This window comes from Micromys minutus (assembly GCF_963924665.1).
Source record: "Micromys minutus genome assembly, chromosome: X".
In the NCBI taxonomy this organism is placed as follows: domain Eukaryota; kingdom Metazoa; phylum Chordata; class Mammalia; order Rodentia; family Muridae; genus Micromys; species Micromys minutus.
In genome coordinates, this window is record NC_137970.1 from 43738315 (window position 1) to 43760254 (window position 21940).

The 21940-nt window shown below is 36.8% G+C and overlaps 1 protein-coding gene across 1 annotated transcript in view; it reads right to left on the reverse strand.

Moving 5' to 3' along the window:
- The window catches only part of EDA2R (ectodysplasin A2 receptor), a 38777-nt gene extending 17041 nt beyond the window's left edge, over positions 1 to 21736 (reverse strand). Inside the window, exons 1-3 of the mRNA XM_080910914.1 lie at positions 21675 to 21736; positions 15918 to 16014; positions 6112 to 6209 (exon numbers count right to left, since the gene is read on the reverse strand). Of these exons, the coding sequence (XP_080767040.1) occupies positions 6112 to 6198 (87 nt within the window). The 5' untranslated portion in view covers positions 6199 to 6209; positions 15918 to 16014; positions 21675 to 21736. The remainder of the gene's footprint in view (positions 1 to 6111; positions 6210 to 15917; positions 16015 to 21674) is intronic.
- Between the last annotated feature and the right edge of the window lie 204 nt (positions 21737 to 21940).

Here is a 21940-nt window from a genome sequence, read left to right on the forward strand (position 1 = left end):
ACTTTGTGTAAACAACAAGGAGGCAAAAAAAAAAAAAAGCCCAAAAGGAATAGGAACTGAGAGCACAACAACAGTACAGTAGCAGCCTTCAGCCTTAAAGTGCCAATCAATAGCAATCTTAAATTTAAATCATCTAAGCAAAGCAATTAAAAGGCAGAAATGAGCATTGTAGATAAAATCAGATACTATCAAATTGCCCCCAGTAGCCATTTCTTTCACTGATGAATGAATCATTTCCTAAGAATTAAAAACATGCAAATTATCATTTAAAACTCTTGTTGAGAATCATCTTTCACAGTTAGCAGGCAAAAAGAGTTTTGTTTTTTAAATGATTCAGAATTCCATAAGCTTTTGCTCCTAATCAGTTTTATAACCAGGAAACATTTATCTTAATTTAATCATGCTTTCATGAAGCTGACACAAAATTTTGATGCTGACCATGGAGTAATTATGGTTATTTCTTTTGAAAAGTTGTTTATATAACATACAAGAACAATTAACTAAAAATTATAATCAAGAATGATTTATGCAAAAATATACAATGGTTTAACTCTAAGAATTTTTTACTATATTATCAAATAAGCATAATCACAGAAAATATGTTAAAAAGTGCATACAAAGTAATGAAATAAAATAAAATTTTAAAACATTTTGATTTTAATATATTTGTTTGTTATATAAAGGTTTAAAAATACTGTACTAGGAAAGAATTTACAGGTTAGCATATTTCTCTGTCAAATATTTGAAAAATAAAAATAATTTCTAAAAGCTTCATAAATTAGTAATTAATATTATAAAGAAAAGCATAGAAGTAACAGATGACAGCAATATGCATTATTCATTTTGGTTTCGACTTTTGGGACTTGGGAATTTTATGCATTATTGAAATACATGGATTTGTAATGGAAATTAGTAAAAAAAAAGTTCAAAAGTGTATGCATTTATATAGTTGAAGAATATTAAAACTGTATTTATCTTACATATTATAATTCTTGAAAAACATCCTGAGGAAGTACTGTTAATTTTCTGTAATAATTTGTTTACAGTGATATTTATAATTCATGAGTAAAATATAAAATTGAACAAAGATAACCTAACAGAAATGTTGTCTTGGATGTTGTTATCCAAGTGTCACTGCCTCCCTTAATAATCAGTTGGTCATTCGACTGCAGGTAGTATGATGACCAGGCTCAAAAATGATTTCTTAATTTGTTTAGCAAACGAAGAATGAATCATTCTTTTTGCCAAACATACATTTCATAGTCACCCTTCTAGGTATACAGAAATTCACTACCCAGTTTTGTATCATAAGATGCATAGAAAAGTTTTTTTTTTTTTTTTTTTTTTGGAAACCTTTGGGGAAATGTTTTTTCCTAATACAAAGCTAGCTCTTTTATCTTGTCTCTGCTTCATGACTTTTGTGATATGCAGATGTGATGTTTTGATTTTATGTGGACATGAATCTGGATTAATTATTGTACAAAAGAATATCCAGCGTGGTTAGAAATGTTTCTAGGTGAGGTTATCTTTTCTTAAAGCATGGTTCTAAAGCAGTGTTGTGAAAAACGGTTGTGGCTGTGTGGGCTTACATCTGTGTCCTATATTCTGATGCTCAATCCATGCATGTGTTCTTTTTGCTACTCTGGAGGACAACTTAGAGTGATATGTGGATATACATCATTTATTGTTCTTTTTCCCGGAACTGATGGCATCGTCCAGGGTCTTTTGAGTTACCACATGCATTTATTTGTTTTTTCTACTTTTGTGAAGAGTAGCATTGATATTTTGAAAGGAATTACATCAGTCATGTAGGGTTTTTTTGGTACTATAGCCATTTTCAGAATATTGTTTTCTCATTTGTGCCTATCAGCAGTCTTTCCATCTGTCTTAAAAAGGTTTCTACTGCTGTGGTAAAATATTTTGACCAAAAGCAACTTAGGAAAGAAAGGGTTTGTTTCAAGCTTACAGTGTTCATGTCTATCATCCAAGGAAGTCGTGGCAGAAATCTGGAGACAGAAACTAAAGCAGAAATCATGTCCCTCACTATCACAAGAGTCCATACCGGCACCCTAGGGCTACACATCCTGCTCTTTACCCTAAGCTTCTCTAGCTCATAGGCATTCCTCCTTCCAGCTTCTCATCTTTACTCATAATACTGATTTCTCTCTGTCTCTCTGTCTCTGTCTCTGTCTCTGTCTCTGTCTCTGTCTCTCTCTCTCTCTCTCTCTCTCTCTCTCTCTCTCTCTCTCTCTCACACACACACACACACACACACACACACACATTCTCCCCTTTCCTTTGTCTTGTTCTCCTTTACCCACATGCTTTGTTTTCCTCTATTGCTTCTCCATTCTCTTCTTGCAAAACCAAGTTCAGTCTGCTGGTTTTGTTCAGTCTAATACTTTCTTTCCTTGCTTTGGACAGATTCAGATACAGATATATGTACTCTTTCTCATACATATAATAAAACCTTGCATTTATCAATACTTTGTAAAGGTCATTTCATCAGTTTATACAATAGTAACTGAATTCCCAATTATTGTCTTTCAGCTCTTGAAATACATCATGGCATATTCTCCAGACTTTTAAGGAATCTCTTCAAAAATCTGTTTGAAATCTGATAAATTTTTCTTTAATACAACTTGCTGTTTTTTTCTTCAGTGCTATCTATCTGTCCATCCATCCATCCATCTATCTATCTATCTATCTATCTATCTATCTATCTATCTATCTATCTATCTATCTATTAAGCTTGTTGCTTTGGAAAGATCTATTTTCAGATCTTTCCCATTTTGACTGACATGCCTCCTGAGCCTGGATAGCCATCCTGTTAATCTAGGATGTTAAAAAATGTTAAAAAATTTGAAAGTTTTTTTTTTTAAAAATAAAGACAGCTTTCTGAGTCCACTTAATATTATCTTTATGTTCATGATTTTAGGGTTGATCATGTGGTTTTGGATAAACAATTAAGAAGCTGATCCTTTAATAAGTCAAATTCTCTTTCTCTTGGTAGTCCTAAGTTGACTGTAGTTCTTATTCTTGGGGTGGGGCTCTAAGATATTTCTCATTCCTGTTTTCATGCATTATTTATATTGCCATTATTCAAGTTGTGTCTAGGCAGCCATATCTCTGAGGTATTGTGGCTGTAGCTTCACTGTCATTTCTAAAAGACATAATCTCACAGAAGACTTCCTGATCCTCTGGTACTTACAAATTTTCTGACATTTACCCCACTGTTAGCATTCTGTCTAAGCTCCACCCCAGAATTACATGCCCCTCCACACTCCCATGTTCTCTCTCTTGTCCCTTCTTTCCCCGTTCCTTTCACCCCCCCCCTCCATGTGCTCATGGGCGGCTTCTATTCCTCTACTCCCCACCCCTCTGCACCTACCACCCTCTCAACTCCCCTTTCCAAGCCCTGAATAAACTCTATTTTATATTAAACCATGTGGCTGGTTCCTCAGGGGGAAAAGATGCCTCAGTATGGGCCCACCAGAGGTATCCCCTTCCCCCATACCTCGCCACACCTCCATAGAACATGCCCTCCACTCTCTTTATCTCTTTATAAACACAACACCTATTGTCTATGGTGCTCCCTGAGTCATAGGTACAGGAGTTGTGCTATGGGACAAAAACAGCCTTTCAGTGGTGACCCATAGAACTCTATGTTTTAGTTACATTTTCTCATTTTATCTTTGCTGATGTCTTCAGTGTTTCTGCTCATTTGTCTCAATAATTCTTTCTTTCACATGATCCATTGTATTACTTAGGTTTTCAATTGACTTTATTTTGTGTGCTGACTTTTATACAAATAAAATTTTCCATTTTTCCATATTTCTGTTTCTTCATTAAACTCCAGTTTTTATATGCTAGATTAACTTTCTTATTATATTCAACTGTTTATTTTTATTCTTCTTGAGTTCTCTCGGGATTTTATTTCTCTCCTGTTTTTGTTAAACAACTGCAGTTTTCTGAGATTTTATCTAAGTCATTCTCACTGTGGACCAGTACTATATTTTCCATGGAGAGAAAATCATTCTTCCTTGATTTGTCACCTTTCTTGCTCTATTATGTTGAGATTTTTGTATCTGGGTTATTTTATTAGTTGTGTTTATCAAGTATTTTGTTGTAGTCAAAATACCTTCAGTATTCAAGTGATAGAATTTATATGTATGCTTTAGAATTTATACCCCCACTCATGTTCTAAGGGACTCTGGTACAACCAAACATTTGAATATCAGCTGTAGAACCAAACTCAATTGCTGGATAGAAAGAAGGCTTAAGTAAATGTCCTTCTAGCCAATTAACAATAATCTTTTCTTTTTACTCTTATAACTACTAGAAGGTTAATATACACAAATAACATAATATGTATTGGAGCATTACCAAGATTACAAGTGGACGGAATGTGATACGCCTAGAAATTAATGATAGATCAAATAGAAGAAAATTGAGTTGAGAAAAAATATTGGAAGGAAAAAGTTTGTATTCTGTTAGTGTTTAGTAGTTTATCCATTTTTAAAGTTTTGAAGGACTAGAGTTAATAAGAGAAAGAAGATGGACAGGGAAGACAAAATAGAAAAGCAAGTGGAAATTAGTGAGAAAGTACAAGGGTTGTATTTAGGAAAAATACTGCAGAATATGTACTAGTGTAATGGGTTAAATAGTATGCAAAACAACCATGCAAACTAAGCAGTGTATGACCTAAGACAAGACACTTTCAGTGTACTTATTCGGAAATTCTGATTTAAAAAAACTTTAAAAAAACATAAAAATTATTAAAAACATTGCCAGTCACAAAAAAAAAAAACAACGGGTAATAAAAGCACTTTGGATTTTAGAAAAGTCATTATCAATTACTATTTCTTTCATCTTGGAATGGGTTTTGAATTCTTTCTTTTCCCTTCCAAAGTTTGCTCTGGCAAGTTGCACTAATGGGGGAGATGCGATTTGTTTCTTAGTCCAGCAGAAAGCTGTGAAACCTGATTTTGTGTATGTATTGTCCCTTAGAGATTAGTTAACAACACTTTGGATTGAGTATTTGGCACAGCTGCAGTGAGATGAGCCGTGTAGTTCTCAATTCCTTTTTTGATATTCTGTTCGGTTTGGCCTCACTGTGCTGGAGAAGCCAGGGTGGGGTTCCATGCCATGGGTTTCCATAGAGTGTAGCTACAAACTTGAGATAAAGAGGGTGTCAATTGCACTATCATATTCCGGCCCCTGGATCCACCCAGGTTTTGTGGCAAGTCTTTCCTCATGCTGTGCCACCATGCTGGCGTACTGGGAAGGGAAAGGAGGTGTAGGCTTTGTCCTGTAAGTCCCACTTAACCTCAACCTGAGCCCTGCTGTGAGAACTAAGCTTTAGTTCCAAGGCTTCATCTCCAATTGCTATCCAGTCCTTGGTTATGAGCTAACTGTTACTGCAGTGCTGCTGAGTGTGTGTGCTGTAAAGTGCCTCCCCGTGGTTTCCAATTACCTCACCAAAGCCAATTTGTGCAGCTAGGCACCAGTTCACAGCCACTCTTGTCTGCTTCCCCACAGAGATCTCACTTGGCTTAATAAGACCATTTACAGCTACTGTCTCTTGCAAGAATAGAGATTATCCTGTACTATCCTGTTTTCTTTCAGTGAGTTGCATCATAAGATTTCTAATCTGCCAACTTTCCTGAAATGCCTATTCTTAATTTCTTGAGAAACTTCCATGCAAATTTTACAGTGCAGCTTCATTTTTACCATAGTGTAGAAGAGTTCTTTTTCCCACATCCTTCCCAACCCTTTTCATCAAATTAAGTATAGTTTGCATTGCTTAACAGATTTTTTTTTAACACAATAAGTCTAAAGACTGTATTGAAATATCTCTTCATTGGGTTACCTAGTATCTCACTGAACTCTTCCGTGCCTCTGAGTCTGCCTGACTTCTTGCCAGCAATGATTCTTGTTGCATACTATTTGCATCTCATTGTATCTGCTGAACTGAACTAGTCATAGCTGTGATTGACTGTATTGCTAATATTGGGTTTTCTCAGGCCTTTTTCTCTTCATACACACAAATGCACATACACTTCCAGGGTCCTGATATCTAAAATAAAAATACTGATCAAAAGCTTTTACCTTAGAGAGTTCCTCTCCAGGGCCACATTGTTGGCAGGTGACACAGCGCCCCCATTGGTCCCGGTACTCATTTTCTGGACAATCCATGACGAAAAAAACTGTAGGTAGAAAAAAATGTAAATCAAAACAACTCTGAGATTCTACCTCACACCATTCAGAATGGTTAACATCAAAAACTCAGGTAACAGCAGATGCTGGCAAGGATGTGGAGAAAGAGGAAGACTCCTTTATTGTTGTTGGGATTGCAAGTTGATATGACCACTCTAGAAATAAGTCTGGCGGTTCCTCAGAAAATTGGATATAGTACTACCTGAGGACCCATCTATACCACTATTGGGCATATACCCAAAAGATGCTCCAGAATATAACAAGGACACATGCTCCACCATGTTCATAACAGTCTTATTTATAATATCAAGAAGCTGTAAAGGACTCAGATGTTCTTCAACAGAGAAACAGATACAGAAAATGTGGTACATTTACACAATAGAGTACTACTTAAGTATTAGAAACAATGATACATGAAAATTTTATGCAAATGGATAGAACTAGAAAATATTATCCTGTGTGTGGTAACCCAGTCACAAAAGAATACACATTGTATTCACTTACTGATAAGCAGATAATAGCCCAAAAAGCTTGGAATACCCAAGAAACAAGTCAAATACCTTCTTAAGCTCCAAAAGAAGGAAGGCCAGAATGTAGATGCGGAAGTCCTTCTTAGAAGGGTGAACACAACACTCACGAGAGGAAATACAAGGACAAATAAGAAAGCAGGGATAGAAGAAAATATCAGAGACTACCTCACCTGGGGATCCAACACATAGGCATCGACCAAACCCAAGCACTATTACTGATGCCAAGAAGTGCTTACTGGCAGGAGCCAAATATGGATGCCTCCACAGAGGCTCTGTCAGAGCCATACAGATACAGTTGAAGATGGCTGCAGCTAACCATCAGACTGAACACGGGGATCCCAATGAAGAAACTAGAGAAAGGATTGAAGAAGCTGAAAGGGTCTGCAACCCCATGGGAAAAACAACATTATCAACCAGCCAAACCTTCCAGAGCTTCCAGGGACTAAAACACCAACCAGTGAGCACACATAGATAGACCCATATCTCCAGTTGCATATGTAGCAGAGAATATCATGTCTGACATCAATGGGAGGAGAGGCCTTTGGTCCAGTGAAAGTACATTTCCAGTGTAGGGACCATACATTCTCAGTGTAGGGGAATGCCAAGGCACCGAGGTAGAAGACGGTGGTTGGAAGAGGGAGCACCTCAATGGAAGCAAGAGGAGGGGAAGGGTTGATGGGAGTGGGGAGAAAGGGAATAATATTTGAAATGTAATTACAGAGAATATCAAATTTAAAAAAAGAAAGATTTTAAAGTAGTGGCTTCCCTGAGATTTGACTTCTGTGTGTTATTTACTGAGTCTTCTAGTGAAAATTGCCAAGGAAGCCAACCTAAAGCAGCTAAAATGTTTAGAGTACTGACAATATGCCCAGAACTCTTGTAAATGTTTTCTATATGTCAATACATTAAATTATCTAAAAGGATGTCACAAAGTGTTATTCATTTCATTTTACAAGTATGGGAACTAAGCCAAAGAGGCAAACACATTTTCAGCTTGTGGTTATATCAGGAGCTTTACTGGCAAAAACTAACAAATAAATTAGACAAGCTATTGGCTTCCTCCTACTGGCTACAGATATGTGAAACGCCTTTATTTCATTTGTCAATATTTTCACTACTTTCTGACTTAAGCAATATAGAAAATATAATCCTTATTTGTGAATGAAAAATTTTGAATATGATTTTTCTTTGCCAAAGCATTTGATTATGTTGACTGGGTGATTCCATTTCAACTTATATGGATTACAAATGACTTCAGTTACTTAAACTGAGGAAATTTGACATTGTGACTCTAACCTATACAGAAAACTTGAGAGAACTAATGCGTTATGTTTCTTCAAGTCATCATAAAAATTTTTGAAGAACTATCCAAATTGAAAAGATAGGTATGGCAACAGGTAGTCTGATATAAACACAATTTTTATAACAACAGTGGCTCAAGTGATATATACATGATACCTGTCTCTCTAAAATAAAACACTGGGACATTTTTGTCACTCCTAATCTTATAGAAGACTTTATTTCAGGTGGGTTCTCTCGACCTACTGAAAGTCCTTAATGTATATTTCTAGTTATAAAAGAGGACAGTGCGACTCTATCATCTCCTTCAAGGTCACCAATAGAAATAAAGTATGATGTCCTGGATGCCATTTTTTCTGAAGTATAACTTTTCACTATTTCTTCACTCAATAGAAGGTAGCCTATGAAGCCCACTTTTTGAACAAAATGAGCACATTTTCTCCTCTGTTGTCAAATTGTTACCCTCAGAAGACAAGATTCCCCTCTATGCTCTCTATCCTTGTCATTGAGGGAAAAATATCAGTATTCTCATAACCTTCACTGATAAGAGAATTCAATATTATGGCAGCAAATCCAGAACAGATTATCTAAAGAAAAAATTATGTATAGTTTTCTTTCCCAGAAAACATGGAAACATTGATAGGGTCCACAAAGCAGACCTCCTTTAGAGATATATTTTTATCATAAGCACCTGAAATTTTGTGGAAGCTAGGGTCCATGAAGCATATATGAGACCCTATTCAGTTTAGTTTTCAGATTCCAATTCACCCAATAGTCATTAAATTGCACGGAGCTTAATGTTTCTCTTTAACCTTGGTTTGAAATTGTTTCTTTATGTTGGTTTCCTGCCAAATACACATAATAGAACATAGTAAATAACAGAGTTTCTTTGTCCCTCTTTTTTATCAAAATGGTTATCCAAAACATAACTTAAGTTGAATTTCAATTGTTGTTGAAGAAACTGCTTTTATTGATTAAAAAAAAGAAAAGAAAACATGTGTACTCTGGACTGTTCCTAAGAATCCTGGGTATACAGATAAAACTTCCTAACAAGCAATAAATGCCATGACTCGTATGAGGTCTTATACCCTGTGAATAACAGTTCCTCACAGCAGATGCTAATTTATGGTAAAAGAAAGAAAAATTAAGTGTTGTGAATAAATATCTATAACTGACTTTGTCTTTCTACAAAGTAGTATAGAAGATGTACTTTTGGAAAAGTCAGCAATTTACAATCAAACATATGAATTTTATACTGAATAATGGTTAATGCCCTACACCAAGCGAGTACAGAAATGATAATCCAACAGTGCTTGCTACTTATTATGTTTGTGACCATGCTTTCTGTCCTTGCTTAGGTATATGTCTAGCTAGGAAATGTACATTGTTTTACTTTCCAATTGTACCTTTCAGACAATGCATTATAACCCCATGTCAAAGATGATATCAGTCTGAATCAGAACTCTGCCATTTACTAGATTTTACAATTGTTTTCTTTCATAGAATCATTCATTTCATCCATAAATTTAGTATTTTAACAATAGGAGCTTTCATAGTAATTTACAAAGGCTTAGATTTAACTGTACAATGTTAATGTATCTAGTACAAGAGCTTTCTGAAAGTGTTACTACATGGTAATTAGTAGATTTGTCCCTGATTTACAAGAGACTTTTCAGAAGTGTGAACAATTCAAGGGAATTCACATTTGTCCTTCCCAGGATTTTCAGGAAAAGAAAGGGAAAAGCACATAAAATACTTGAGTGGCCCACTGCATCAGGAGCATGGATGCCATGCCAAAAACCAGGTCTCTCCAGAGCTTACACCTCCTCAGCAACTGCTCTTCCCAATAACCTGAGGCTGAGAAACAGGTTTCCTTCAATTTGTATAGTGTCTACATCACCTTGGCTCAACTGACCATTGATTTGTTGTTTGTTGAATATGTCTCCTTGGGATATTTCTACAAAAGAATTAAGTAGATATTGCTTAGAAACTTTTCGGGAAAAAATATTTTTAAAATTAAAGTGGAAAGAAAAAATATACAAAATAATTGGGGATGATATTAGGGACATTACTGAGCATCAGATCATTTCTCGAAGGTTAGTCACTCCCATTGTCACAACCTAACACTCTGACTGATCCCAATATGGGACTGTGTTCTTTTTATATCATTACATTAGTGGAATGAGGGGAGGTGAAAGAACTTGTCAGGCATCTTTTGTCTCCTCTCCTGGAGCATGACAGAGGCTGGGTGGCTTTTTCTCTCCTTCTCTCCAAGGTCACAATCCTTTCAACTGTACTGTACAGGTCACACTCAAATATTCCACCTCTACCTTGAGCAATAACAAAGGGACAAAAGTATAGACAAAGAAAACAGTTGAACATTGAACAAAGCCCAGATGCAGTGGACAAAGTCTGTGGTTTGTGACAGGAAATACTCTCCAGTTAAAGATGTAGAGCCTTTACATCACCTACACAGATTCTCCTGTATTCCTTTTCTAACAAATACGGCCCCTTCCCATAGGTAATTGTCATTATGTGTTCATTCTCCTTTAATGTCACATAAATCCAAATATAGGACATTACATTTTTGTTTCTAGCTTATAGGAGTTTTCTCATAAGCGATGATAAAATGTGTAATTTAAAATTGCTCTCATCAGACAATAAAGATAAGTTTTTGCGATCTTAGATTATAGTTGGAAAACAAGTTATGCTTAAACTTAGTACTTAAAAATTCAAAACTCTTTTCCTCTCAAAGAGTGATTACAAGACTAAGAGCCTCTTCTCAGATCCAAAGTGATTCAAAACCTTTTGAGTCCCAAAGTACAATTGGACATTGGCCAACATGGAACAGGAAGCTAAGGAGCTGAGACCCTGGTAGTCTGTTGACCAAATACCTCTAGAATATGAGAAGTTGCTGTCAGTTTTGGATATGTTTTTTTTTTTTTTCTGAAAAAAGAGTGCACCCCTCTTACAATCACAGACCAACAAGCATTTTTCACTGTTTTCAGAGTCTGAAAAAAATCAAAGCCCCATTATTATTACTGTTGTGTAATAATAATAATAATAATAATTTTGTTCTGCTGAATCATCTGGGTGAAATATGAGTAAAGGGGAATCATAGGGTATTATGTCACTGCCTAAGTATAGTGGGGGCTACTGCTCCCAACTGACTCCTATCACTTCAGGGAGCATCTCTTTTCCATCCAGAGAACATGATTTGTAAGGGAGTCCCACACAATGCCAGTAGGAAAGCCTGGTATTCCAGGAATGCCCATGACTTTTGGTGAAAGTATGATGTCCTGCAGTGATTAGCCATCTAGTCTCAGCTTTCAGTAGCCTCTCAATCATGTCCACCACCAGTGTCCCTGACAGCACCTTCTACCACAGCCTCTTCAACACATGGAATGGGTCCAGGAGCAGCCATGCTCTCTACTGAGGCCCCAGTTACTTTCCTTTCTCTGGGTTAGATGCTATTAATCAGAAATCACTATAATTTTTAGATTATTGTGGTTGGGCCCCAGCAGTTGCTGACTTTAAAATTTCACGACTTATTTGTGAACCAACCATACTGCCAGGAAGGCCCTCTCTTGTCTGAGTAGCCCATATGTGCTCCACAGAGCCCATAGAACTTCAAGGGGAATCTAAGGAGAATTCCTCAGTTTGAGGGCCTTATTTCTGCCAGTCTGACAACTGTGGGAAAGTATATACCAAACATTCTCACCTTATCAGTCACCAAATACAGACCCAAGTGAAAAACCCTGCAAATGTAAAACAATGTATATGGTCTTTTCTCTGCCCTGATATGCTTGTATGTTTTAATGTGAATATACTCTAGATACTGACCTCATAGATTAGATGAATATAGCTGACAGTTAATGAGATAAAACCATCCACCTAACACCAAAGTATTCATCAGTGGATTTTCGTTTGCCTAGAACCTCAATCTAAATGTAGAGAGTCCTAAGGTCTTTTTAACTCCTAGCCAGGAGCTTTAGGTAATGTTCTTCCTTTTGGCTCTCTATCCCCTGACTTCACTATCTTAGATCAGGTCATTTCATTGATATGTAAAGATTTCAATGAACTAACAAGTATCAGGATGTAATGCTCAAGCCCAAAATGAAACAACTGACCCCATTAGGGATATCTCAAAACTCTCAAAAATAACTCTGATGCTCTTATCTCTTGGAACCTACTCTACCCTTTAGCCAGATGAATAGATGGAACAGAGACAGGGGACTTGAAAAAACTCTTAATTTCTGTCACTCTTTACCTCAAGACTGTTTACTGACTCTTGTTTGTCTGTTCTGTAAAGTCCAGGATCTCTCCCTAGATCTTCCACAGTCTCCAGCATCAGGTTTATGTTGAAAAATAAAGTGATCTCTTATAGGAAAATGACCTTGAGAAAGGGCTTTGAGCATCACATTTTATTTCATCATCTTCTGGAATGTAACAGTAAGTCTATTTGATTAAAATGAACATGTCATATTTAGCAAAATACATTCCATCTGAAATGGATATCCACATAACCAGAGTTTCTGTACCTTCCCACTAGACTTAAATAAAATTCTGTGACACAGGAGATTAGATCTGGGATCTGAAATTCTGTACAGCCACTGACTCCCAAACTTGTGGGACAGGTAAAATACAACTAATAGTTAAAGGGTGAAAGAACGAACCAAGAAGGGAAATTCTGCCTTTCTTCTCTCAGATTGTAAACAAAGACTTATGAAAGGAGTACAGGTGACCACTAAACACATGAAAGTAGGAATGTGAACTAAAACCACAATTAAATATTTTACTATACCCTATGAAAATACATTTTTCTTAAACGTGGATAAACAACGGTCATGGAAAATGTAGACAACTAGGATTTCATACAGTTTTGTTGAGTGTATAAAATAGTGCAACATTTATAGAAAATTATTAATCAGTTCTTCAAAAAGTGAAACACTGAGTTATCATATAACAATTATTCCTAAATATAAATTCCTAAATATATATGCCAAGAGATGAAAACACATGTTCATACAAAATCTTGTACATAAAAGTTCCTATTATTATAATAACAGAAAGTTAAAAAAACAATCAAATGTCCATCAACTTGTAAGCAAAGTTGACAAATAGAACTTACTGTGCTTGTACAATTTCATAGGATTTATCTAGAAAAAGGAATGATATACATAATGAATGTTATAATGTATAATTAATCTTTATTATGATTAAGAGAAGTACCTAGAATAATATGATTTTATTTACATGAAATCTCCAGAATAGACAATCCACAGAGACAAAAGGCAAATTTATCATTTTCCATAGACTGATTAGAAGACAAAGACTAATCAATGCACAATGAAAATGACCTGGAATTATGTGGTAGAAGGTTTTGAATATATTAAAAAGCATGGCATTGTAGATGACAAAGTTTATGTTATATGAATTAAGTTTCAGCTTTTTTAGAGAAAGATAACCTTCACTTTTTAATACTTGAAATATTTTTCTAGTGAATATTGCCAAGTTTGCCCCAAAATTAAAATAAAATTTAAGGCTGCTGTAAATAGTCATAATCCGACTGATTTATTTCATTCTAGTTTTAATCCATACATGATCATTGATGTGTATGGACATATGCATATACTTAATGTTATAATGTTACATTAATATTTTATTATGTATATGTACATACATATAATTATCCAGTAAGGCTGGAGCAACAAACTACAAAAGTGACAAGTGCTTCTTTACTTGTCTTATCTCTGTCATCTGCATAATCTCTGAAATTGTTCCCATTGTCTTAATTCCTCAGAAAATAACAAAGAGTGAAAGCAGGCAAGTAGGAACGAGAAAAGGAATGATGCAGGCATTAATAATAATCTCAACATTAGCTCACTGTGCCCAGAATAAATGATGTTGGCTAAGTTTCTTCTGGATGTAAGGCACTCACGCTGCTGGGTGTGCAGCTGCTTCTGGCTACCCTTTGTGGCTGCTGGTCTTCTCAACTTGCAGAAATGCCTGTGGCATGAAGCATGGTCTCTCTATCTAGGATGGGTAGACCTTGTAGGATGACGAGTCTAAATTAAGAACTCAAGACTTTAGGCTATTTGCTTTGCCTGGGCAGTACAGAAGTCCTGAGATTAAAAAAGGGTGAAGATAGCAGCTGGCCCATGCCCTGCCCATTCCTCTCCAGCAAGCACAGTCACCACCCCTGTGCACAGGGTTGTCACAAATCAAAGCAGTTGCTCAGCTTGGACTAGAGAATAATTCTTTCCTTGGAAATTCAGCTTTCTAATCTGTATAGTGCCCTCATCAATTCCAGATGTTTGGCCTGTAGTTCAGATGTTGTTCCAAATGGTTAGATACTGCCTCTCAGTTTTTTCCTTTTGGGTCTGGCCCAGATCAATTTCTAGAACAGCTTTCTCTTATCACTTTTTCTATTTCTCTATTATCAAGCATCATACTATCTTTCTAGCTCACTCTTCATAATTTTTTATTTCTTATTTTACTTAGTGAATGGTCCCAGGTACAGTTCTCCCAAAAGCAACAGTTATACTCATTGCTAACTCAAGCTACACAGTCATCATGAGCAGGTTAATTAGGTTAAACACTTCAGACCTGTGCTCTTTATTCTTAGATATATGTTGAAAACTCCAAAATATATTGATACCTGGGTGCCACTATTGAATTTCTGACCTGAGGTTCTGGAACTTATAGAGTTTATTCATGATTCTCAAGTCCAACTATTCTAAATGACAGTGTGAATTCAAGGGTTTCTATAGCTTTCTGTGTTGCTTGAATATAAGTCACAACCAGTAAAATGGAATTCTTATTGCTCTATAGTCTGAGGTAATCTACCAATATTTTCTTTTTTATAGGAAAATGAGAGATGAAGAAGCAGAAAATAGGAGAACGGATCCTTTAAAGCATGATAGATTACATTCTTTTCATATCTCACTGGCTTTCCCTTTTACTCACAAGATATCTGAAGTCCTTTTAATGGCTGGTGGTATTTTACATAGTCTCGCTACCTAATCTTCATCTGTTATATCTAGCCATAGGCTCTTTTGTTCTTCCCCTTACTCTACTCACAGCAGTCATAGTGTTCTCATTTCCATTCTTCAAATTAAGGAGGGGTATTTTAGGTAGAAGGCCATCATACCTTCTCAAGTCAGGAATCTTCTCCTGAATACATACATTCAATTACTGCTCTACTTCTTCAGTTATTTATTATTATACCATCTTCTTAGATTTCTCTGGCCACTATTTTAAATTGGAATTTCCCTAATCATCCTCCCCCTTCTCTTTTCATTATTCTCCATAGTACTTATGACCTTCTTATACATTACAGTTTTCTTATTAACGTTTGTCCTATTTTTCTCCAATTAAAGTAGAATCACTATGAGATCATTAAGCCTATTATATTTACTTCTTCATCCAAAACACTTAAAACAGTGCCTGTTACAGAGTAGGCACTAAATAAGTATTTATTGTTTGAGCAAATGGTAAAAAGAACTTCTATAGAACAACAGGGATAATATTGTTATAGTAATGTTTTGATACAGGCATGGGCAAAAGGGTGAAACTATGTTGTTTTAGTTTTGGTTTGTGTAAAAGTAAAATTCAGCAAAATAGCTCAGTGAGTAGAGCAGTGGATTTGTCATGAAAGCCTTATCCTTGGAACATGTATTTAGAAAGTAATTTGTCTAAATTTGCTAAAATATATGCCTGGAATAAAAATAATTGAAAGAACATGGTTGCCTATTGTAGTTTTCCATTGGCTTCATTTTATATTTTCTTAGTGGTGTACAATTTTATTTATCAATGATATCAACCTCAGGAAATAAAAAGGAGTTGTATATAATTAAAAGAACTCACCAGTTTAATTTGTCTTTTATTCCAGTGCACACAGCAAGAAGTGATGTCCCATCTGAGGTAGGTAGAAATATATAGTCCTTTTTCAAGGCTGTTGTCACTGTAGAGGTAGAATTAATACTTGAACAAGGCCATATCTATGCATCCAAAGGCAAACAGTAATAATATGAGTTAAATTTCAAAATGTGTGCCAGCACACACAGCTACCACACAAAAGGACACAAATTTCTCAAGAAGAAAAAGATAACTTAGAAAACTATAAATTGACCAGTAGAAAAGGGAAAGCTTACAAAACCATATAGATGTATGATTCATGAAAGCATTGATGAAATTAAGACCAGTCAACTGCAGTATGTAAGGGGAAAATACCCTTTTGATTTCTAATGAAATAATCATCCCAAGTAAAAGGAAAGGCACAGAAACTACTTTGGATTGTGTTCAAGGGATAAAATGAGACAAAGTGTGTGAAAGTGCTCTGGAAACTCCAGACTGTGCTTCACATGTGAAGAGCTGCTGTGACTGTTGTTAGTATCCCATCCCAAGCAGAAGAGCAAAGGGCAGTGGAGAAAAGCCACAGAACATGTCAATTTTGAGCCACCATTTAAAGCCTCGGATTTGCTCTATTGTTACAAAATCCTAAATGAGTAACTGGTTTGTGTATTGACAACCACAAAACAACATGAAATTGTGCCATGAGCAATAATTAGTTATCTACCCATAGAGTGCTCAAAGTAGAGATTCATTAGCTAACCAAGGAAATTTGGCAGAGCATCCCAGAAAACAATTGAAATTATGATATTTCTTTCTATGGATGACTCAGAAAGTATGTTCAAATTACTGATTTCCCTTACCATTATTTAGTCTGGTACCATATTGTTTCAGCTCTGTTCAGGTTACCAAACAATATAGAAGAACTGGAGCACATTGAATCTGGCAACAACAAGCAAATATGTCATCTCTCCCTCACAAAGCCAGGGAATTAAAAATCCTAAAGAATTAGTGGGACAAGCCAGTAGGCACTTGTAACACAACCAAAGGCAAAACTATACAATAAGACTTGGGAAAAATCAGTCTAGAGATTGAGACCTATTTGTAGAAAATAATGTTCGTTTGCTATAGTAGTCACAACTCCCCCCTTTAAAGCCATGCCCAAGAAACAGAAAAGGGTAATTGAAGATGAACATAAATAAGAAAGATTGATATACACTTATAAAAATGTCACAGTAAAACTCAATGTTTTGTATGCTAACTAAAAACCTAGCAGAAAATAAAATGTGAAATATGCCCATGAAGAAGACAGAGTATAGCACATGAAAGACTTGGCATTTCAAAAATATCCAGGAAAAATTAACCTATGATTTGATATATAATTATGCTCTGTGAAATAATTTTCAGAAATAATTTCAGATTTTGAAAATCCCACACAAAAGGTCAAAATAGCCTCTTCTTTGTATTGTTTAGAGGAAACTACCTTCAATCTCTATTTGACCTCCTTAATGACAGGCAACTCAGCACTCACAATATATTTCCATTATGACATTTTTTTCTCCTTTTTTTTTTCAGAACTAGATAAAATATAAGTTAAAACTAATTGGTATAGCCATGAAATTCTACTAGGGTATATCAAGATTATCTTCACGCTTAGGATCCAAGTTAGAAAACTAGAACTATGGAAACAAAATATTTCCTCAAAGTTACATAGTTTAAGACGAGAATTTAAGTTACTCAGGGACCAGTGCTTTGTCTATTTCCCATACACAAAGAAGCAGGCTGCCTCCAGGCTGTTTGCCCACTGCTTATGTTACTATGGATCCAGCTTCTCTTTCCTTCTTATTCTCACAACAGAATATTGGCTTAGTAATCTCTCAGCAGGAAAACTTCCAAAGGGTAGACTAGTTCAGGGAAGGTAGTTCATGAAAGGGAAGTAGTACTGCCCACTCTTTCTGGCTTAGTCACAATAGTGACTAACAACCTCCTAGAAATAATGACATTTTACTGTTTGATTCCATCATATATTACATGGAAACCACTTCACTTTTTCAGGTGGGTTGGTGTCTCTTGGGGATACTTATATAGAGTAGCTTTAGGTCCTCCAGGGTAGATGGCTAGTCACTAACCACTCATTTGATAATTGTTGTTGAAGCCAGGTATTCTGTTGGGATTTAGTCAAAAGAGAGAAAGTCATACTGATATGGAGGTTTATCATCTGTAAGAGAACAAGTCTGGAGAAACACTGAAAAATATAGTTAATTCTAATCTAAGGCAGACTAAAGCCACCCTTCTATCTCTCATATTTGTCTAATAATAATAGTCCTTCTAGTATAAAGAATGAAAAAACTGGCCAGTACCCTTCCCATTAAGCACCTTCAGGGAGAATATATGGGTGGAGCCAGTTTTCTAAAGGAAGAAGAGAAAAACTAGCTTTTGTTTCACAAGCTTCAGTTCTGAATAAGGATTTCACTGCAGGGAATAGATCAGGCAGCCATCTAAGTAAAGGAAAGCTATATGGCCTGCCTGAGATTTCTACACTGACTTACTATTTGTTTTTCTCTTGTGTCTAGGGATCTTTTCCTCCCTTGTTTCTCTTACTGAAAGATTTTTAAAGACAAAATAACTGGTACAGGGCAATTGAGTGACTATCTTTCTCTCTGGTGTCAGAACTAACCTGCCTAGCCATCATTTTATGCACAAACAGCTATAGGAAATGAAGAAAAAAAGTGAATTGAAAGGAAAATGTGGCTAGTAGTTATGACTCAGACACATACAGACCAACCAATCTTGAGCAGGTTTCATTTTCTCTGAGCACTCTCTACGAACAAAAGATACAATTAAAGCATTGACAGAAATAATACATTATAAAGAAACTTGTCACATCCTGCCATCATGTTTTTGGGCAGTTATTGCCATCTCTCTGAAGGTGTTAGCACTCAACTTTTGTATAATTCAAAACCTCAGATTCACATTTATTTAATATCATGCCAGAAAAGAAATGAAAGAAACCCAGCTGCTTTACCAGGAAACAGAATATGAGGAAAATTTGGTCCTTTATCTTCAGATCTCTAAAGTTTCAGAAAAGAGAAATAGGCTGCTGTAAGTGTCCCCAGTAAACACTACTAGAACATCTGAATACATGTCAGAGGCAGAATACATGCAACCGAACAAAAGAAAGAACTTCCAACAGCCCAAGATTTCCCCCAACACAGATGATGGGTTCTTTCAGAGAACAATGCAGACATTTCCTCTAGAAGTGTTCAGTCAGAGATGAGATGAGTGTTTAAAGGTTAAGTCAATTGTAAAAAGAAACATATGACTCACAGAAGCCTGCAATGTATCAAGTGTTCTGCTAGGTCTTTTGCAGGGATTATCAATTTTTAATCCTTCCAATAAGTGGGAACTATTTCCCATTTTTCCGGAAAACAGAAGCTTCGGGAAATTTTAATTGTCTCACCAGGCTTATTCATGATTTCATAGGTAGACAGAAGAAACATCTCTTTGGTTTATACCATCAGTGAGTACTAATGCAGAAGAAAATGTTGAGCACAAAATGCACCTAGGATTCCAAACAGCAGGAAGTCGACCCAGGATTTAAAAACATCTGTCTTAACTCTACTCAGAGATAGGATGAAAATAGGTACTCTCTCAAACCCTAAGAGAGACCCTCCATTCTATACATCACGTTGCCTTCTTTCTGTTCTCACAGCCACCACATCAGGACTAGGACTTTGGATACTTTTCATTTGCCCACTTTTGTGTTTTCTCATTCAAGCCTAGCTTATTCACAATTACCTGAAGTACACATCGGACTTTTTCTTCAGTTCAGCAGCACTGAGATGTAAACTGAATAAATACATAAATAAATAAATGGTGGGGGGGAAGACACTCATGGTGGCTCAATAATCTTCTGTGTAATAAACAGAACCTCAAACATCCAGTCTTGTGTAGTTTCCCATTAATCTAACTTGTACTTTTCCCTAATTGTACTAAAACATCCAACTCAACTATCGTTCCTTTCTCACGCTCTGTGCTCTGAGTTCCTTGCTGTCAGGCTGTTACTCATGTTTTCTCTACTTAAAATGCCTTCTCTCCCTTTTCCACCTGTTGAAATCCTATCTGTGCCACATAATCTATCTTAAATAATAACAGCTAATGTTTATTGAGTGCTTATTTTGCACTGTGGTAAGCATGTGCCAGTATTTTACGTGGATTATATCAGTTCATCTTCACAAAAACTTGATGATGTTGGTACTATTATTAACTCAGCGGTTGCCTGTGATAAAATGAGGCTCAGAGAGGGAGAAATATTCCTTTTTTCCAAGGTCACACAGTCACTCCGTGGAAGAATGAAATCTGAATACAAATACTTTTGCTCTCTAGCAAGCAGAAGTAATAGGACTGAACCACAGTGGGCTGTGTGGAAGGAACACAGACCTATACTTACAGCATTTAGGGGTCAGCAGCAGGGAGATCGGAAATTAAGATCCTCCTCAGCTAATAGAGAAAGTATCATTCAGTCCAGCCTTATCTACATGGGACTGTATCAGGTCTCAAAGGAACCCGAGACAAGTCTCCATCAGGACCTCTGATGAAAAATCACTCAAAATCTATCAAAAATATACAAACAAGAAAGCAAGCAAACGAAAAGAAACAAACCCCTTTCTGTCTTTCTCTAGCTCTAGTTGACATGGTCTTTACTTGACAATTTCATCTTTCTCAGTATCTGTTATCTTCCTACACTCAAGATAAGTCTTTAAGGCCCCAGGGGGAACAGCCTCTATAGCTTGGATGGCTTAGTACTTTAAACTTCGTGAGAGAGAGCAAATATTCCTTCTGCATCTTATGTTGGATGAAAGGTATGGTGGGTCAAAGGCGACAGGAACTTTACCTGGACAGAGAGTTCCACAATTTACTACCTCTTACTGCCCTACATTAAATTGGCCATTGCTGCCAAAACCTGTCAAAATGAGATCTTACAGCCTGTTTTCCCAGCCTACTCTCTGGCAGGTCCCTTCTCCTTTCACCCTGCCAGTTCTTGCAGCTGTCTGGGCCTTGGCCAGTGTTTGGGGTGAGGCCGGATCAAAATATCACTGTCCTGGGCTCCGCTTCCAGCAGCAAGTGAGCAAATGAAACTCAGTCGCACTGGTGACGGGGCTGGATTGAAAGTCCCCATACACAGTGCCAAATTGCTTTTTTACACAGGCCCGGACTTGCCCAGGCACCACGTGGGTGGGCTAGAAGTTCAGCTTTCCACAGGGTGCTCGGCATGTCCAATCCGTTCCCTCCTCCTCTCCAAGAGCTAACTCCCAGGTTCCTTTTCTTCCTTATCTCTGGATCCCAGATGCACAGGGTTGTTGGACAAGTCCGGGCATATTCCCAGCGGCCATCTGGCCCCAGTTCGAACCTGCACAGACAGGAACTGACTACTCAGAGCTGTAGGGACAACCGCCTAAGTTTCTGACATCTCGGAAAGCGCCGTCAGGGCACGAAGGGATAGAATGACTGATAGCCACAGAATACTTTCTTCCCCAAAATCTTGCTGACTTTGTAGCACTCTTACAGGGACATCTATAGTCCTCTGGTCCTCTATTTCCGTCCTTAGGTGCCACAGGTTCCAAGTGATTTTACCAAGTGTGGGATGTTCCCACACTTACTCTGTCAAGATCACTGGATGGATTTTACAGTGGGATTCCCAGAACAAATGCATTCCAGTACAGAACAGACACCCTGCCCAGCAGCCTCCCCTCAGCTCCCCAGACGGCATACCGTTCTCACAATAGGTGGAATCCGTTGCAACCAGTCTTCTGCTGGAGTCATTTCACTTCCACGTGTGGCAACAACAGATCAAATCCATCCTCTATTTCTTTCATGTTATGCCTATCCCCCTCCCCTCCCCTGCAAAGAATGCAGGACAGCTATTGGACCAGTTTATACGTCTGGGAGTGGTTATGCAAATAAACCCCGCCCCTAAAAGCACAGTGTGAGTCTCGCTGGTAAACAATGGCCAAGTCACAAGTCTGGCAAGAGTTACT